General features: G+C 39.1%; 1 protein-coding gene across 1 annotated transcript in view; it reads right to left on the minus strand.

Moving 5' to 3' along the window:
• CENPF (centromere protein F) overlaps nucleotides 1-14,257 on the minus strand; it is a 39,882-nt gene extending 25,625 nt beyond the window's left edge. The window contains exons 1-8 of the mRNA XM_083831994.1: nucleotides 14,107-14,257; nucleotides 13,791-13,995; nucleotides 12,225-12,421; nucleotides 9,485-9,600; nucleotides 7,842-7,933; nucleotides 4,805-5,075; nucleotides 3,030-3,232; nucleotides 860-985 (exon numbers count right to left, since the gene is read on the minus strand). Coding sequence (XP_083688120.1) covers nucleotides 860-985; nucleotides 3,030-3,232; nucleotides 4,805-5,075; nucleotides 7,842-7,933; nucleotides 9,485-9,600; nucleotides 12,225-12,421; nucleotides 13,791-13,952 — 1,167 coding nt within the window. The 5' untranslated portion in view covers nucleotides 13,953-13,995; nucleotides 14,107-14,257. The remainder of the gene's footprint in view (nucleotides 1-859; nucleotides 986-3,029; nucleotides 3,233-4,804; nucleotides 5,076-7,841; nucleotides 7,934-9,484; nucleotides 9,601-12,224; nucleotides 12,422-13,790; nucleotides 13,996-14,106) is intronic.
• Nucleotides 14,258-21,327: the final 7,070 nt, after the last annotated feature.

A 21,327-nucleotide genomic window follows, 5' to 3' on the forward strand; every position in this document is an offset into this window, starting at 1 on the left:
TCCTGTATCTCTCTGAGATCCTGTGTTAGCATCTACTGACAGATTTTATGAAACCACTTTTTCACTCACGTATCAATATTGTTCATCAGTCACTCCAGCAGAAGTCCTCTACCAGTGATTTTATCTTTCTAGGGATACCTCAGAGGACGTTTTAGGTTAAAGATCTGACACAACAGCAGTCGTCTTCAGGGCAACCCTCTATCCAACCCCTAAAGCAAATTTAAAATGCCTATCTGAAATGTCGTCATCACTTCCAAACCCGAGTAATCTTTTGGATTTCCTAGTACTGATTATATTATACAAGGAGTTTAGACATAATCTGAATCTGAAAGTTAATACTAAACCTAACTTCACTCCAAAAATTTTCTGGGATATTGCTACACTTGTTCTCTCTGCAATAGCTGGCACAAAAAGGAAACTAAGGACACTAATGCTAATCCCATATTTTACCATCTTCTGAGCACGAACCAAGATTAGAAGAAAGACATAATCCTAAAGAAATTTGTTTCTCATGTGTGACATGCAGGAAAAATTAACTCAGATTGCACATCAACAACTAACTGAGTTTGAGCCCACATGTACATAATTCCGTGAGCCAACGCAACTTGGTTTCTCATGGATTCATATCTCACTCAGGCCTCTTGCACAGATTCTCTAATACCTGATGAATCCTAACCTAAGTCTGCATCTCTCTGGCAGCCCCTCCCCTCTACTGTGATGTGTTTTCAGTTTTTCCAACTACCTTTGCGACTTTTATCTATCAGGTGTGATTGCAATGAACTGAAAAGCAGGTACACAAAACAGGCCATGTGATTTCACCTCCTCAGCAAGTCAAAATTAATAAAAAGTTCCACCTTACCTCTTGGTATTCCTTCTCCTTAGCCTTTATTTTCTGTTCTAAAGACTGACGAGTACTCTCAGCATTTTGTCTTTGACAGTTCAGTTCTTCAGACAATCTTTTCATCTTTTGCTCCATCATTTGGACCTACAAGAATTAGTTATCAATCCCAAACATTAAAAATGCAAAAGGTGTTTTAAGTTCGTAAGTTGATTTGGACAGAAGAAAAAAAAAAAAGCAATTATCTTAGTCTACCCGAACAACAAGAGGGTCTTTTCCACAATTCAGACTTTAACTACGAAAAAATCAGCAGGGTATTTTCTGGTTTAACCTCCACATGAAGAATGTGTCAGCTTGCTGCCTGATTTAGCTTACTATGTTAATATTATGTTAACTAAGAGAGTGATGCAATGTCACCCAACTCCCTGAAAAGTAAAATGTGTTTTTATTCCAAAAACAACCTGTTAAGGCCAAACACCTCCCCCCCCACCCCCCCACCCCCCATCCCGAGAGTGAGAAATAATGGCAAAGGGTGAACAGGACTGGTTTTATTCCCCAGCAACAAAAGCTGGTGAATGACTTACTGAAACAACAGTGCCTTTATGCCATAAGAAAACAAGATGCAGGTAGTAGTACAGGGATGCTGGGTTATTAAGCAGACCGCAGGGACCGTGAGCCCCTGTAAGATCCCATGAAAACTCGCCTGCCAGTCAGAACCCTGCCTACCACATAATATGTGAGAGTATCTGATAACACAGAGGAAATGCTGCAGTCAGGGAATGGTGCTAGTGACAACCGTGCAAGAGACATGCCGGAAATTAAATTTGGGATATGAGGCAGGAAACTAAAATCCAGAACCTCAGTGCAGTTCGTACAAAGCACGAGGGCTGGGCACAGATCCAGTTTCAGTGCAGGAAAGAAAATGTAACAGAAAGGAACAACTTTCAGCTGTCAGAACCAAAGGAACCCTCTGAGCCAAGGAGATGCTGCACGGTACCTTAAGGACAGGCTGTGCCTCAATTCAAGCGGGGCCAGCCAGTCCTACTCCTACAGCCAAACGTTGCTCTCTCTCTCTCAAAACACATACTGGTTAACCCTCAACACGCAAAGGTTTATTTTTAAGGACCAATACAGGAGTTGTGGGAAACAGCACGGCTTTCCAATATACTGAGGTAGCATGTAGAAACTTGCTGAGAAAAATGGATAACAATCATTATATCTGGAGAAGACACACACAGAAGTATTTTTCTCCTATCCTGTAGGCGAGTCAAAGCAATAGGAAAAGAAAAAGCTAGATGGAAATATGAAGATTCAAATAATCATGTCACTAGTCACTTATTACTTCTGGGTACTATTTTCATATCTGTCAAATGCTGTGAAAGAGGAGTTGAGGAAGATGCTGTAACTCAACTGACCAGTAAAAGGAAACTTCTAACTGGTTATCTGCAGTTTGAATTTAATGATTTTAAACAGTGGTGTTCTCTTTGCAAGACCAACAGCAAAAATCAAGTGGATTCATTTTTATGTATTATATATTTAAATACTCTAAATTCTCAACTGAACAAACTGAACAAATTGTACTATCTTTTTCTTTACCTAGTATGCCTACGTATGCAAACTGCTTAGGATTAGGTCATGAAATCTTATTTTAAAACTACATACATTCTCAACATCATCTTGCATGGCACTTTAACCCAGATTTTAGTTTATACAAGTCATTTCAAATCCAAAGACTATCTCACCACAACATACTGTAGTTTAGGCAACAAATACTGATTTTTCAGTTTCCATTTTTCAGTATTTTTCAAATACTGATTTCAGTTTTCAGTTACATGACAGTCTGTTTAGTGCCACATTTTGCCACCAGATGTCATTGTTGCTCTACACAACTTGATCTGAAAATGTTTTTCAGAAATCCAGTCAATCTTGCCTGAGGGCTATACCTAATGGATGAAAAATATTTCTTCAGGTGGAGTAAGAACCTTCCAGAAAATGGCAACTCCTTATGAATACTTACATTTTTACAGGTAATACACAAACTAACATATTCTTCTCAAAACTGGAATCTTAGCAAATGTCCAAGAAACTTAGCAGAGTATCTTGGTTCTTACTAAAATGGCTGAAAACTGACACACATTAATACTGGGAATAAATTGTAAGGACGTTCAGAAGATGGAATGCAACACCTCACCTGTGTCGTTGCTTGATTGAGTTCCATCGTCATTTGAGTTATTTTATCTCTGGTTTTATTTATGACTTTATCCTTCGTTGTTAATTCCAACTTCATTCTGTCCAGCTTGAGTTCAGCCTCTTGATGTTTATTCATATGGGATTTCTTCTCTTTTTCTAGAGCTTGCAGTTGTTTTTCTAGGTCTTTAACCTTGGGATTTAGCTCTGAATTTTAAAAACAGTTAAGATTAAAGATACTTTCTGCTGAAAGGTATGTCTTCCAGGAACTCAGATTTCCAAGAGTCTATGAATTTTAAAATATTGAGTATGTTTGATAACAACCGAAGTCCCTGACAGAAGCAGAAACACTGCAAAATGTTCAGCAAGCTGAACACAAAAATTTCAACTCTCTTCTACTACTATAATCTTAATGACTATAACTATCAAGACTAAAAAATAGTTGACTAAATCAACCAATTCCATTTTGTAACGTATAAGAGCACGGCAAAATGCAAAGTCAGGCACAAATGTTGCAAAAGCACAGACAAATTGTTACTCTGCTGTTATTTTTGTTTTTCTTTTTTTTTCTTTGTTGTTTTTAAAAATACAGAAAAATGTACCCAACACATATTTTTATCTCCGTTTTATTTATTTTTAAAGGATAGATATCCACTGCAAACATTTATACGGGGCAACTGTGAGCCTCTGCTTCAAAAGAGACTGCTGAGCTATTTCACATCTGCAAATACAGTATTTCACATTTTAATGTTTTTCTTGCCCCTAAAGCTACATATATAAAAAGTAAAAACCAAGTGATCTTGTCAGAATATACATCAGCAGGAGCCTGCCTTCCAAAAATCACAATGCAATTTTATGGTAAAAAGCATTGGCCAGCTACAGGACTGTTATCGAGAATTAATATTAATTGCTAAAATTTATTTATTTATTAATATACAAAAACCTGTTCTCCTGATGCTGAATTCATATGGCTTCCAAACTGAAAAACACTGCCCGGACTAAAGTTTTACATGTAGAGATTTGAATAAACATCTGGAAAATACAGAAACCAATAAAAAAAATCCTGTAAAAAGCAGTTAGTGGAAAACCTGGTCCAAATAGCAGGTTTAAGTAAACGGCCACCAAATCCATAACCAAACAAATCCTTGTTCTCTTCCAATTATCAGATATCAGAGAAAATGTATTTCTGCCAACATGCAGAAAATAATATCGTATTTTGCTTTTTCATTGTATTTTTAGTATCTTATTCTATCCCAGGCTTCCTGTAACATCCTTTATGGATGAACTCAGTTATGCATTAAGCACATTCAATCAATGAATTTTTAAACAGGTATTGCTCAGCCATAAATCTCAATAGTCATACAAAATTAAGGAAAAATATAATTGAATTTGAATTTAACACAGAACGAAATCCTGAAAAGTTTCAACTTTGTTTTAAGCGAATTGTTCCATAAGCAATGGAATTATTAGAAAAGGCTGTTCTCCTTCAATTTTGGTGTGATATCCCCTGCCCACACCATAAATACAAACTCCCCTCCTAAATCCCACACCCGTTATGTAACAGCTACCGCAGCTTGTGGGTAATTGCCACGTACTGGCCGGTCATTGTGAATACACACACCAGTAGCCAGCCGAGCTAGCTGCCAAAGGCAACAACAGGTATCTTCCTCTTTTCCTCACTAAAGCATTAATTCCAGTGCCTCTCTTCTATCCGCACAGCAGCTTTCATGAAGCCATACAGGAGGCTGCCTCTGGCTTTTAAAGAAATATACCAGATACCTTGGTTCTGTGCTCTGAGCGGGGTGATGAGTGAAGAGTTACAATTCTCAGCAAAGCTGTTGTCAAACTCCTTCTTCTCTGCTATTATACTAGAATTTGTTTCCTTTTCCCATGGAAAATAGGATGATGTAGAACTTCTCTTTGCAGGGGTTTCTTGATTTTTAGATGGTGTCTTTTCTGGTTGCCATGAAAACACAGATGAGGAAGCCTGATGCCAAGCAATCTCCCTGTGACTCAAAGAGCTTTGCTGAGGACAAGGCCGATTTATTTTCTGTGACCAAAAAAAAAAAAAAAAGGATCTATTCTTACACAGTTCCACAGCTGACATATAACAAAATTCATTTATTAATAAGTAGATAATAGGTCGTGGTCAATTCAAATTGTTATGATAACATACATCATACACTGGTGCAAATTACTGATTGATATCACTGCTTTTTATACTACATAAATAAAATAAAATTAATTCAAGTATAAAAGCATAGCAGGTACTTATCAGCACAGACCAGGATCCCTAAAAAACTGAGTTTGATCTGTCTATATTTAACATATCCAGATTTTTGTGTTTTTCAAGAGAATAACATCATTTACCTCCTACATTTTTCAAAATCAATGCCTACATTCTAACAGGCAATTTCTGACACAAGTAAGCTGCAAGAAATATAGAAGTCTAGACTAACACATCTGATATCTGCCCCATATTTATTCCGAACAAACACAGGCAAATTCAGAACATACTCAGTTATTTAAACCTTTATGCACAGAATAGCCAAAATCACAGTAACAGAAAATGCTAGGTACCAGCTTATAACCTCTTTGCAAAGAAAAATTAGTGACAGTCCAAATCTAATTTTTTTCCCTCCTATAAATGTTTTAAATGAAAAAAACTCGGACAATAATGCCCCTAACTGTATTTTTAAAATGGATTTTCAAATGCCTCCTATTTACTATTTTTTAAAGTAATGCCCTAAACCAGGTAATGCCCAGTCTGACTTCTCAGTCCAACCAGAGAATATGCTGTCATGTAGGAACAGCTGTGCTAGGACCAGAAACTTATTATAGCCCAGGATACTGTCTCCAATATTATAAAATACATTTTTTATGGACAGGGAACATAAAAACCTAACAATAAACAAGGTAATCATTCCCCTGATGTGCCATTTAAATTTCCTGAGTTCCTGAGACAAATGTTTGAAACCTGGAAATTAAAGGAATTAATTTTTACTGAAATGCTTCACCTGTATTTTCCCTTTTGGATCTGTCTGTATTTTGTTTTTTTTTTTTTTTACAGTACTCTGTGACAAAGAGTTCTGTCATTTAACACTGTATAACATTAAATAGTTTTTGTTCGAATTCTGCAAAGCTGGTACTGTTATTGTGCCTTACGAAAATAGAAAAATGACCATTTTCTGTTTCCTCTCTTGACCCTCACTCATCTTTGAACCATCCCGTTCTACTATACCTGTTTTCAGATGAGATGACCAGAATTGTGGAACATGCAGGGAACACGGGCAAAACGTATTTCCCCATTAGTTTTTTCAAATAAAATAATTCTTTTTCACCATTGTTGAATGCAATATTGAAGTTTCCAGAGATCTAGCCACAATAATTACAGAATTACTTCCTAGAATATTTTCACCAAATTTGGAGCCGGAGTGTATCAGGTATGCAGTGTTCAGATTATGTTTTCCAGGTGCGTTACTTCACATTTCTGATGCTGAATTTAACTCGATATCTTAGCTATTGCAATGTACTATAATAAAATCGTGTGGACTTGTTCATCTTGTTCAACACTTTTTCAGATAGTTACCAAATATGCTGAATAGCACTGTTCTCTGCACTCATCCTTTTCAGGCTCCGCTGTTGATCACTCCCCAGCTGCAGAAACGGACCGTTTATTCCTAGCCCTCAATCTTTACCGGAATTCACAAGAGGAACTCTGCCTTATGAAAGCAGTTTAGTTTTTTTTCAGAGCATTTTGGATATCCAGTAACATTACATTGAATTAATCACACTTGTTCTCTGATTTACTCTAAGAAAAACAAAGACCAGAACTATACACCTCTGAAAATATGAGGCATTATTTACCTTCACAAATAACAAACAGTTGATCTTTTCTCCATATATTATATATACACATGCATCAATACATTTATTTTGTTTTGTTTAAGTTTCTAACAATTTGTCCAGGACAAAAAGTTGGCCATCGTAAACTACATTCCCAGGAACGGGTACTGCAAGCCTTCCTAAAAACTGGTATCACCCTTGCCACCTGCTAGTGCCAAGAGGAGAATGAAATCAATTGCACATCACAGTGATTCAGCAGTCCCACTTCAGAGTGCTGTATCAATTCATTGGTAAATATTGTCTGTATCTGGTGGGTTTTTTTTAGTACCATTCATTTTATCAATTTCTTTTAAGACTTTTTCTGGCTTTTCAATTTGAGTCTATGCCACATATTCAACCAACATAAACAAAGGCTTTGAGATATATATATATATATACGTGTGTGTGTATATATATATATATATATATATATATCTTAGCCTTTAAAGAGTAAATACCAAGCCAAAAAGATTTCAGCTTCTTGTTCTCAATGAGAGCCTTTACATCTTCATCATCTATTGGCCTCTGAGATCCTCTAAGACACTTGCTACTACTTACACATTTAAAAAATTTACTATTTTTTGCTTGCTGAGTAAATTATTTCTTGTAATCTTTTCAAAGCTATTTTACTATTTTATCATATTTAAATTGTCAAAATTGGCACTGTTTTCACTTGTCCTTAACTGCCTAAGACTTCTAAGTTTTGAAAGATGTGTTCTCATTTTTAATATCCTTTCCTTTGCTATTCAATTATGCTGGCTATAGATTACTTTTGAATGGCAGGACACACTCGTTAATCTTTTTAATACATATATATTAATTGTACTTGAAGTGATGCAGAATATATTTCACTTAATTTCCACTCCATTTTCCAAGTTTAAGCAGTAGTAACTTTCTTAGACCTAACACATTATTTTCAAAAGATACTTACGTTATTCTGGATGGTTCTCAGTTCTAATTCTAGCTTTTTTCTTTCTTCTACTTCTTTCCTGTATTTTTCTTCTAATTCTTCAAACTTAGCATCTACAAAGACACGATGAATACTTTTTCATAATACAACTTAGTATATAGGTAATCTTTTCTAGCCTCCTCCTATCACAGGAGTGATGAAAATGAACAGCTGTCAGAAGCATCAGATCATGAGGAAGAAAGAATTATATCTAAAAATATTTTTAGTAATTTAGGTCCTCAAAAGTACACCTGTGGCATACGTGGAACTTGACATTAGAATGAGAACACAACTGTTAAAATTAAGCATCCAATGCCAGAGTTTATTTCCGTGCTTTTTTGACAATATGTAATATATATAGAAAAATGTATATAATGCATATAATAATGAACATGTATCTGTATTTTTTCACTTTCAAAAACGTGTATATATTTAATGATACATGCACATACACACAGATATTGTGTGTGTGTATATACATATGTATATATAATTTTACACTACTAGCCCAGTAGCATTAACATTATTAAGAAACAAACAGAAAATAAGGCTGGATCTTTTCCTTGAGCAACTTTCAAATGCAATAGGTATTGGACAGGATTCTTTTGTTGAAATTTTAAAGAGACTATATTAGTCTAAAACAAGTCTTGCTTCCCTTTTCTTGAATTTGTAAATAATTCTACATTTTCCAAAAAAAATCTAGAACTAGAATACTTTGTAACATCTGAAATAATTTAACACACCAGCTTTCAATGAAAACAAACTCTTGCAACAACACCACTTTAAATAGTTACTTTAACCTAATCCTTACTTCAGGAAGGCCACACTTCTGTGTGGAATCCGGAATACCTGACATCACCAGTCCTGCACCCCTTTTTGGATATGTATAAGGGAATTAAAAGAAACAAGAATACACGAAAATATCTCGGATTTGCAACTGGAGTAAGACTGAGATGCCAAACACACAGAACATTTGAGAATGCTTTCTTTGCTGTGAACAATGTTGAACCCATCGCAGTTCTTCAGTGTATACAGCACTGAGGTGTCTGGCGACATAACAGTTCTCCTGTTACGGAATCTTCCTCTCGTTTTTCCAGTTCATTCAAATATTTTAAATCTATTTGATGTCACTAATTTGAAGATAGAAGTGATGCTTTGAAGTGGATACAGAGGTTTTGTTTTAATTGTGCAGATTATTATGCACAATAATATTCTAAGCCAAAAATAATCTCCTAAAGAAAACAAATGACTGTTGATTGAACTTTAGTTAAAGCACCTGCAGTGCATGAAAGAGAAGAAATTTGCTCTTCGCTACATGAAGGGAACTAACGCTAGGAACAAGCATTCAAAAAATCGCTGCGGTCTGTTGATAAATATTCCTATTGTTATTCCATGCCCATCAATGTAGTGCTGAAAAGATGTAATATTTGCAGTAACAGTTCAATCTGCACTAATATTTTTTAAACTTGGAGGTTACAGTGTTACAAACTGGGCACTCTCATAATAAGCTACGCAGTATGGATTAGGCAACTCAGTACCTAAATGTAATATTCAAAACACCTCTCCCACCTTCCAAGGGAACTGACAATTGGCTATCTGTGCTAGATGTAGAAAAATTCATTTACCATTATGACTTTGAACTGGTGTTAAAGGAGTAGTTAAATTTTTCTGTGGAGTACCACTGAATGACGAGTCTCCTGCAATCAACGCTTGCTGACTTCTCTCAAGCTCACATTTGTATCTGTTTAGGAAAGAAGCAGAAGGAGAAATTACTAATGGAAACTAGAAAGTCAATTATCTATTTTTAAGAGCCCGAAATACACAAATAAATATGATTTCAAGTGCTTAGTTTGAAAATCAATTTGGCATTAGAATCGATTTCCAACTGATTTTTGTGAGCATGAAGGATTACAAGCTCATCCACGAAAACCACATCACTAGTTGGGAAGTTACACACAGGAACTGCAGCCAAAGGAACAGCAACTTTGGTCCTGCCCAGCAAGCCCAGGTGGATCAGGCAATGGTTCAAGGCTGCAGCCCATCACATTACTGGCTCCACAGCTTCCTACTCCATTCTCCCCTCTATTTTATAGCACAACACCAAAGATTCTTCTCCCAGGGGGTTGTCAGGTGCTACGAAGTGGTAAGTGATCACTTAGGATAAACCAGAACCAAATACAAGGTCAAAACTGATAGCCGGGGTCAAGCTACACGTAATCTATTGTAGTGGACAGCTGTGCAAAGAACTATAAAGGAAAGCAGAGAATTCAGTAAACTAAGCTTTCTGCATGGTTTTGGAAATGCAAAAATGTGACATCCTTGGCCTGTAACCTCTCAGGGCCAGCCTTTTACAGCAGGTTTGCTCTATATTTCATAAGCGTGGTTCTAACAACCCTGCTGAATGACACTGGATTCTTCCTCAATGGATCTCGGCAATTCCTTGCACAAAGTCGTTGTTTCTGCATGTCATAAATTGTTGTTAAAATTTAGAATCTTCTCACAACAGTCAAATATCTCAAGTTTCCTTAGTTTTCCCTAACTGTGAAAAAATGACAAAAAAGTGCAAAGGGAAAAAACAGGAAGTGCAATGCAGCTCCCTCTTTATTTACTTTCTTGGGACAGTAAGAGGTGTACCTTCCAACAATTAAAGGAAGTAAACACATTTCAGACCATGAAGAAAATAAACGTTAAGAAGTCTTGTGTCACAGACTTATCGCTCTCTGAGGCAGTAACTCTGCTTTACTATTATCAGCACAACAGTTTATTGTGGGGGCAGGACACTCAGCCCTACTGACACACACAGTTTCAGAAATTCTTTTATTCAAGAACAGTGTAGCTCTAGTATAGGAAAATGTTTAACAGATGATGATGTTCACTTCATTACTGACAACTGTTCCATTTGTGTAAGCATCCTCAGATGATAAATTCTAGATGTCTGCATTATAGAAGATTCTTTTACTGCATGAATTACATTCCACCTCTGACAGGTGCAGCTCGAAGGGTTAGAGTAAACTGGGTTATACTAAATGTGATAAAACTAGTCGTGTTCCCCAGAGCTCCACTTCAGGGCCAGTTCTCTTTAACGTTTCTATAAATTATCGAGATGCAGGACTCAAATGCATACTACGCTTACTGATGATACTGTATCAGGAGGAGTTGTTGACTCCCTTGAGGCTAGAGAGACCTTACAGAGAGATACAGGAGAACCGAGAGGCTGGAGAGCAGCCCCACAGAAATGGAACTGGGGGTTCTGGTCAACAGCAAGTTGAATGAGCCAGTAGCATGCCCTCGCAGCCAAGGCCAACCATGTCCTGGGGCGCACCAAGCACAGCACTGCCAGCTGGTCGAGGGAAGGGATTGTCCTGCTCTGCTCTGGTGCAGCCTCACCTTGAGTACTGCGTGCAGTTTTGGGCAGCACAGCAGTGGTGCGTAAGTACATAGAAGTATTAGAGGGTGTCCAAAGGCTACAAAGCTGGTTAAGGGCCTAGAGGGGAAGACGTATGAGGAGCGGCTGAGGCCCCTTGATTTGTTCAGCCCAGAGCAGAGGAGGCTGAGGGGAGCCTCATGGCGGCCTGCAGCTCCCTCATGAGGGGATCAGAGGGGCAGGCACTGAGCTCTGCTCTCTGGGGACAGCGACAGGACCTGAGGGAACGGCATGGAGCTGGGACAGGGGAGGGTCAGGCTGGGTGTTAGGGAAAGATTCTGCACCCAGAGGGTGCTTGGGCACTGGGACAGGCTCCCCAGGGCAGTGGTCATGGCCCCAAGCCTGTTGGGAGTTCAGGAAGCATTTGGACAAGGCTCTCAGACATAGGGCCTGTTTTTTGGGCAGTCCTGTATGGGGCCAGGAGTTGGACTTGATGATGCTTGTGGCTCCATTCCAACTGAGAATACTGTATGATTCTCTATACCCAGCACACACCTCTTGTCACAGTGCCATGTAACTGGTCATGCTTATAAGGTGAGGCGTCATTCATCAACTTCAATGTAATACACAATAGATCAAGAAATAATGCAAACAACTGTCTGGAATCACAGCTACACAACAGTACAGTTGCACAGGACACATATTAACACAAAGGTGGTGTTTCCTATCTAACCAAAGGTATTTCTGTTCCAGGGGACTTGAGGTGTTTGATTCTTATTTATGCTAACAACTTTTGTTGTTGTTATCCCAGAACGAGTGGATTCTTTTCACATGGTATTACAGAACCCCCCAAATTTAACAGGAACCATAGGTGCTTACTGCTTCAAGTGGCACAGAGACTTATGTAGATGCCCATGCATGCATGTGTGAAAACACACAAATGAGAAATCAGCAAAACATGAGAAAACAGTTTTTATATTAGAGACAAAGCAAGGCCTCACCTTTTCAGTTCCTGTTCTAGTCTTTCAATTTCTTTCTTGCTGTCATTCAGCTGCCCTGATTGAATGTTGATTTGAGATTCTTTTACTTTAAGATCATGTGAAATTTTCTGCTTTGCCTTGTCGAGACTATCGCACAATTCCATCAAGCTCTGGTTCTCTCTCTTCTGAGTTGCAGCTTCATTTTTTTCATTTTCAACCTATTAGGAATATGGACCATTTCAAAATTGTCTCAAGTCTTCGCCCAATTTAAAGTAACAGTTACAGGTTATATGCTGTTATTTTCTTCATAATCTTTCAAAAACCCTGACAGCACTGAAAGCCTTAGATATACACTGTTCAAATATTCTTAGGTATAAACAAAAAACATTTCTTAGAATTCGACTCCATCACAGTAACACCCAAACAACTTCTATTTACTGACTAGACACAGTCTCATCAAGAATTCATTAGACCTTAAATACTAGTCTATGCTGAATCACTCCTCAGTGATTGTCTCACTGCTCCTTCACATCTATCAGCTTTAGCAATCAAAATACTTTGATTCACTAAACAGAAGATGCACAACAATTATCAAGGGTCATAGCTTTTAAATTGTAGAGACAGACAGCAGAGACTTGCTCTGCCTCCTCTCCAGCTTCTGAGGCAAACTACAGCCACCTGCTGCTCAGCAGTAGCCACTGGGAATTAAGAACTCCAGAATTCCATTCAGCTTTGCTTTCAGCTGATAAGAATTAAGTATTAGCCAGTACTAGCTGCTGATTCTAAGAGTTTTAAAACACACCTATTTGAATACAACCTTTCTTCTTGTTTGGGGAGCACAGCAGTTGAGACAAGAACCTGGAAAAGTCACAGGAAAAAAGTCAAGGTAAACTACTAGGCTTGAGTTTTGCTAGAAAACTGCAACAGCTAACAGGAGTAAAAGGCAACCTCCGTCAATTGTCTCTAAACCCTATTCAAACATTACAAAGCAGAATTCAGTCAAATGGATTACTCCTGACTGAGACACAAAAGGACACTGACAAGGAGGGCAAGAGAGTTGACAGTGTAGAGCCAGGTGAGCCAAAATTTGTCAAAAAAAATCCTAAAATAGTCTCTAAAAACAGAAATGAGATGCACACAATCTAAAGTAACAGATAAGACAAATAGGTGCACACAGGCAAGGAGAAACAGTAAGAGGCCATCAATTGTGCAGCTCTGTGATAGAGGAGAGGCCTAGTTATGGTCAAGGTTTTTAACAAACATAACAATAAAGAAATGGTTTTCTTAGTCACAAAGCAAAGCCTGGAAGAAGGCCTCTAAGTAAACAAACACCTGGACATCAACAGCCATGCCAAACACTGATAAAAGGCAGCAATGACCATAAGAGTCAATGAGAACTTAACAAATATGATGAACAGCTACAAAAGAATGATGAAGATAAGCAGTTTGTATTTCTACAGTACCTTTTCAGTCAGTGGAAAGAAACAAACCAAGATCACTCTCTTACAACAGAGATTACAAAGCTTTATAATCATGTTTGGCTTGCAGAATGGCATTGTAGGGAAGTGACCATAGTACCTCCATTACCTTCTGTTTCTGTTTTTCCAAAGCTACCTCCAGAGACTCTAACTGGAACTGTCTTTGCTGACGCTCCTTTTTAAGCCTGTCTACTTGACTTTCCAGCTCATGAATCTTCTGAAGAACTCGAGGGGACAGGCCTTCTTTCCACTCCTCCGCAACCCAACTCATACTGACTGGGCTTTTCTTTTACACAAATGGGTGGTTGCTACACCTGGAACAAAAAAAAAGCACAATTAGACCTTAACAGATGTCAAATATGCCTCTCATTTAAATAAATTGCCTTTTTAAGATTAGCAGTAGTTAGAATGAAGTACTGTACAACCTTGAATTGTAGGCCACCAAGCAGCGACTTTTAATATTAGGTCCTAATGAGACAGAAATGTCGAAATAAGATGAGATTTAGGAAATCCACCTTAATCAATCCCCTTGACAAGAACAGGGTTTCTGTTCTCACAGATGCATGTGACTGACACCCTTCAGAAGCCGTTTATTAGCACCTTATCCCGGCGCTTACACAGCACCCACCTGGCGGCGGTTACCTCAGCCCCCCCCTCACGCAGGGACCACCGACAGCCGCAGCCCGTCCCAGGCTCCTGACAGCCACGCACCTCCCGGGGCTCGACCCGAGCAAATCCCCTGCCTCCCCCTTGGCCCCCCAGCCCCACCTCACGGCTCGGGGCAGCACCGGCCGGCGGCAGCAGCCGCCCCCCGCCCGCTCCGTGACAGAGCCCCCCGTCCCCTGTCGTCCCGCCGCCACCACCCAGCCGCCCTTCGAACCTGCCGCCGCCCCGGCGCCCGTTTGTGATTCCCCGCTACCCCCCGCTCTATCCCCGCCTCCCCGGCAATGGGAGAGCAGCGCCCCGGCCGCCGGCGCTCCGGGTTGGTCGCTTCGGGAGCGTTCAAACGCTGCTGGAGGAGGCGGGGCGGGGGGGCGGTGAGGGCCGGCGGGTAACGGCCCGGGGAAGGCTCGTCAGCGTGGGCTTTCGCTATCCAGTAGGAACCTGGGGTTTGAAAAAGCGTCAAAAAATAAAAAGTATCCCAGCAGTATCCCGATGATAATCGGTTAGCTAGGAATAAAGCCCCACAGAAGCATTATGGAGTGGCTTAGAATCATAGAACCATTAGGGTTGGACAACACTTCCAACACCATCCGGTCCAACCGTCCCCCTACTACCAATGTCACCCACTAAACCATGTCCCTAAGCACCACGTCCAACCCTTCCTTAAACACCCCCAGGGACGGTGACACCACCACCTCCCTGATTCAGCTGCTGGGCTTTGGTGGCTCTTTGAGGGATGGGAGGTTAACTCAGCTCGCTGCTGCACTTATTCTGCCCTAAAACAGAATCCTAGAATCATTAGGGTTGGAAAAACCTCCAAAATAGTCTGGTCCAACAAGGGGACAACACAATCCATGGGGTGCAAATGGCGGCAGGGGAGGTTGTGGGGCTGCAGAGCTGTGCAAGCCTTGGCCTCCATGCTCCCCACCAGGCCCTGGGCAGGGGGCTTCAGGTTTCGGGACAGCCTTGGTGTAAAACATATAGTTTTATACCAAGTCTGCACTAGCCCCAGAAGGAAGCAACAAGACATCAAACTGATGGAAACAATCCATCTGAAACACGTCTTGGCAACTGAGGTTTTATAAACAGCAAGCTAGAGAAAGTCAGTGATGACACTGAGGCACTCAGAGTTATGGCTGCAGGTGCTGCTGAGGGGAGAGGGCAGCGGGCAGAGAGGTAGGAGCTGGTGGAGGAGTGGGAAACCACACATGAAGTGCTGGCAAGTGGTTTGGGAAGGCCCAGGACCAGTCTGAGCCAAAGGGGATCTTTCACATGGTGGACAGGGAGGAAGGGCATCAGTGAAACCGCTTTGACTTCTAAGACTGGTGGTGTATTTTTCAGAAGGAGAGTAAAAGAGTAGAGACAGCCTTCAGGGTTCTGACAAGGCACAAAAAATAGCAGCTGATATATGCAGAGCTTTTAAGGTGCAGTCTGATGAATGCCTGAATATCCAAGATTAAAAAAAGAAACCTGAGCACTGTTGTAAACTTAAAGATGTGTGAAGAGTCGTTCTGAAGCCTGTTCCTAGCAAGGGTCAAAATCATTCTGGGTTTCTGTGGATAATAAATTAGAAAATGAGTTATTTTATATTTGACATCATTTATTTGACAATCCCTGCAATTAATTAACATGAAAGTTAAAAGGACTCATGGAGGGTACAGAAACTTGCTTTTCTTTTGCTGTATAAACCTTATTTTGCACAATAGCTTCGTAAGTATTGTATTGTGTATATTAGTAAATGGAAGTAAATGTAAGATACAAAACTACTAGTAAATGTACCATTAAAGTGTAAGATACAAGAGTAAGTCAAATACAGTTAGAAATAACTAGTTATGAAGGGTGTTAGTAGCAACCATCAGCTTGCCTAACACTTTTAATTATTTCTATTACTCTCTATTAGCTAGAATTCCTGATATTTTTCTAAGAGCCTCTCAGAATTCCCTGATTTGGAACACCCCATGATTTTGAGGAGGGAGAGAACTAGTTCAGCCTTGTGAAGTGGCTTTTCTTTGTCCTTGAAATTCCATTCAGATCTTTCCAAATGTTAAAAATCACTGTTTACTTTTCTCACCTGCACTCCTTACTATGATTTCAAGAAAAGGTGAAAATAGCAAGTAGAATACAAAACCCACTAAAGGTTGTATTCATATCCTGCATCTTATGTCAGAGCACACAATGGAGTGAAAAAGGAAAGGGAAAGGACTTCTCATGAGAAAAACCCACTCTGCTTGGACACTACAAGGAGCAGAAACCAGATAGAGATTTTCCCCATATTCCACCCTGCCAGACTTGGAATCTTTCAGGTAAAGCCTATTTCATGTGTGTCTCCATGTGTGTGTATATATATATATTTACATATATGCACACACGCACACTCATCAAAGAGCACCTGAGGAGCTGGAGCATTACCCTTGACCCAGACAAAGAAAGAAAGAAATGGGCCAGGCTCTTCACATCTAACGTGGCTGTAATTTCCCAGCTTTCCTGTCAGGCACTAGAGAGGCAAAAGCTCTGCCAGGCTGCCAGTGAAAGAAAAGAAAGACAGATCTTTTCCTTTAGCCTCACCCAAACTCCACCCTGTACTAAGTGATGCTTCTTGCCTCCGGAAAATGAAATTCTCCATCTCTGCCAATGTGCGTAGGTAACTGAGAAGTTAGCAGTTTAGGTGTTAATACTGGAGAGGCAAGGTTAAGTCTGCGCTAATAAACCCCAGCGAGCAACTGTTGTAAACTACAGTGCTTGACTGCTCATATACCCTTGTTTTAACTTTATCCTTCTTCATACGATCATGTTTCTCAACAGAACCCATACCCTATTCAGTGATCAGAATGAATACAAAGGCACCATTAGGATGCACAGAGAGCCTTAACACCTTTCGTTAACTGTCTGGTTTTAAGCTCTCTGAAAAGGCTGAACTGACCTAAACATTTTTTTTTTTTACAGTTAATTAAGAAAAACTATAAGATAATTAATTAAGATAAACTATAGCTTTGTTCACAAAGGGAATGGAACATTTCTCTACTGAGAGCTACTGCATTTCTTACCTCCTGAGGGAAACTGCTACTGAAGTGCTCGAAGTGACACCAGTGCTAGGGATGGATGTGCTAGTGGCTAAAATACCTACAGCTGCTCTGTTTGGTGATCGCATCATCAGTGTAGCCTACTAAACACCAGTGGGTAGGTTTCCGAGGACTGAAGAGGTGACTGAGGTTACCTGGCTTGTCTGAGGTGACACAGTGAGTCACATCCAGGTGCTGGACAGGAACCCATGGGTGCGGCTCCAAGGCAGTTTAAAACACCTCAAGGCGACGTTGCCACATTCCTGCACTCCCTCCTGTTCCCCACCTGCTCCTTTATGACGGCTTTGGTGCTCATCTGAGCTGCTAGGAGAGACGGTTAAACTGGTGAAGAGCGTAATACTAGCCAAAGACCCTTCTGGTAGCATCAGCCTGTACACAGCTTGGGGCTCCGAACTGCTGCACTGTGCGATCGGGTAAGTGCCTGATCCAGCTCAACAGATAGAGCAGGGATAGACAGGTGAGAGTGGGCAGGACTGTGGTGACAACTCAGATCAGTCAAAATATTACATATCAAGACCCTAAATCCCCATTCTCTTATCCCTAACACCTCACATAAATGATATCAAGATATTTTTTTTTCCATAGTAAATGCATTCTTCAGAACTTGCGTGTTTTGCAGGGATAATACTATTTTACAGCTTCTGCTTTCATTTAAGTTTCTCTTGCATACTAAGAGCAATTACTCCGAATAATTTTCAACACTGGAAAATATTCTCTGAACTTTGCATAGAATGTAGTATTATTGTGACTTTTTATAGTCTACAAACTTTTGCAGCAGTGATATCTTCTGAATTTAAAGCTGCTGAGCTGTTACACAGATGAGCACAGATTGTGCTCATTAGCACAAGCAATAGTAAACTTATTTAGCCATATAAATAATTGAAAATGAAGGGGAGTGTTAGTTGTTTAATGTTTGTTAGTATATTAGAAAGGTGGAGGAAGAAAGCAAACAGATAAAAGAAATGCTAATTAAAGTGCACACATACTGTCTTGACCTGAACAACTGTGATTTACAGCTACTGCGATGCTGTTACAGTAGTGAAAAGGTATTTATGCCTTTCCTCCCTGTTCTAAAACCATTCTTTGCAAGAGACTGAATACATCCATTAGCATAACACTTAGAGAACTAATGTGCACGTATATGAAGAAAATGATAAATAATTGCAGCAATTACATTATGATATGACACATCAAGTCCGTATTGTCTAGGGCTTCTAATTACCAGTTACTGAGCTGTAAATAAGATTGGAACTCTTTTTTTTTTTTTTCTTAATGGTGAATTCCCTCTTTTTATATAATTATGCTGCTATCTAGAAACAGCAATACCAAGCAAATCTTTCATACTACAGACACTAAACTTAAAAATATATTAATTGTACTATCAAACGGTGCAATGTCTTACAGGCAAGTAGTAATCAGGTTTCGGGGGCATTGGTTAGACAGGATCCTATTTCCTTTATGGCTCACTCCTCCCTGACTTTCATGGCTCCATAAATTGCACCTCCTTTCATCCCTGTTTTTGTTAGGACTGTATTTTTAACTGTACACAGGTACATCTACTCCAAGTATCATTCTGTTCAAGCAAAAGAAAAGTGATTAAGAAAAAACTGCACTACATATAATCTAAAAGGCATTCACCTTTCATAGCCATCTCTGCCTCATTCCATCTTTAACCCTCACTTATCTTTTTCTTTAGTGAGGCACGTGGAAATTATATGCTGACATGTACATTACCTCTTTCTCTTGTTGGGACTCTAGATCAGTTTTTCTTTGATTAATCTTCAGTAATTTCCTCTCTTTAACCTCTTTAACTCTTTTCTTCACTTTTTTTTTTTCCAATTTCTTATTTCTGTTTTCCTTAAAGGCAACTCTCACCATGATATGTGGCTCTCATCTGCCAGGTTGCCTTCAAAAGTCTGAGTTTCCCTTCTTCACTGACTCTTCTGTTCTCTCAAGGTCTTGATGATTTGTCATGGCCATCCTTGCTGTGTCTAATCTCCATTTGAACATCCTGTTCCCATGAGCTACCTACATTAAAGCCTTGACCCTATACTCTGTTTCTCTTTTGTTATGGCCTATACATATGTGTGTGTGTGTATATATATATATATAAAACCTTTATTTTAATATACATATAAAAGTTTTGTATTACTTTTATGTAGTTATTATCTGAAAATCTGTACTTGCTTTCTATTGTGTTCATCTACTGCTCAAATCTTTTATCAGTGAAACAATTAAGAATGTCACTTTATAGAGTTCATGACAAACTAACCAAAGCAGTTCTTAGCCTCTGCCTATCTTAATGCTGTCTCTAAAATCTTCCAATGTTTTCCTGTTAAAAGGTTGACGAGATAAGACAAAAGTATGCCTTTATCTTACACGCATCTTAACCACCTCAGCATTACTTCTGCCATTTTTGCAGGCAAGTTCTAGGGTGACTGAAAACTCGCTCAGCTAATTGCAGTGGGAAACCCATCTCAAACAACCATAGTCCATGAACCACATGCAGTAGTGATCCAATAGAATAAATACATATGCAAGGAGAAGATGACAGCATGTTACATTTCAATGACTTCAGTTATCAGTTGATCTCCTTACCTCTTCCGAGTCTAAATTTCAACAGTTTTACTGGTATTTCTCATGTCATTTTTGTATTAATTCTTTACAAGAAAATGTTTGTGTGAATTTTAAATTTTTCCAAGGTATAGAATGTATCATGAAATGATAACAGAAAATAATCTTATATGTACCTCTCAACACTCTAAAATTACTCTGACAGGAAACTTTTTCTGAGTTTCAACCAAAAGTGAGAATGAGTATTAGGGCTTTGTTAGAAACAATACATAGTATTTAAAAAGCTGAAGTACACATAGCTGAAGCATTATTCTTTAACAGAGCTCTTTGCTGTCGGTTTCAGAAAGTCTTAAAATTCAAAGTTTTACAGCACTGTCATATACAAGCATGATCTTGTGCCCATTTCACAGAGATAGCAAACATTAATGGCTTAATTAAAGTTACACAAGTTTGTGACAGTCCCAAAAACAGACTTACGATTATGACATTAGCTCTTTTGCTTTCTCAAGAAACCATTTGTCCTGGAGTGGCAATTAAATATTTTCAAACCTGGGTGCCCACAATCAGACATCCAAATCCATGTCGAGACACATAAATAAAGATTATGATTATCAGAAGTGAGTAGCAGGTAAAATATCTACAAATCAGTTGCGTATGCTGACTTCTAGGCATGCTGCTAAGTCCCATGGACTTAGAACAGAGCTGAAGCTACACATCTGTGATAAATACATTGAAGAACTGGGTCCTAAAGCTATAAGCTAATAATTTTTGATAGGCAATTGATTGCTTTTATTTATACCTGCTGTAGACTTGCTCTCCCGCCATTCAGGCAGATGTTATACGCACGTATAGAGTGTATTACATAACAGAGCAGCAAATTATACACTTAGGTTTATCATAATAATCCTAAATTAGTTAAATGAACTTCTGTTAAAAGCTAGTCATTTTATTTTATTTTACTTTATTTTTTTCCTCAGGAGACCACCGTTCTCAGAAATCTTAATGGCCTAATGGCCATTGTAAATGATACACCTAAAAGTACTCAAATTGCTAAGCTGTGAAAATGGAAAAAATGTCACTCATTCTGTCCTAAAAATTAGACTGTTTTACCTTGGAGAGCAGAAACAGATGCATAGAGAGGTACATTGCTTACGTCAGTCCCATTTGGAGTGCTTACAACCATGGAATCGAAAGTTCATTATTTCACTGACAAACGCTAAAGGTTTTTAATTTTACAACTCTTACTGAAGAGCTAAAAACAGGCACAGGTATTCAGTAAGTCCTCAGGCAGACTATAAGCAAATTAGAATATTCAACACAGCATAGTTT

The sequence above is a fragment of the Anser anser genome (assembly GCF_964211835.1).
Source record: "Anser anser genome assembly, chromosome: 3".
NCBI lineage: Eukaryota > Metazoa > Chordata > Aves > Anseriformes > Anatidae > Anser > Anser anser.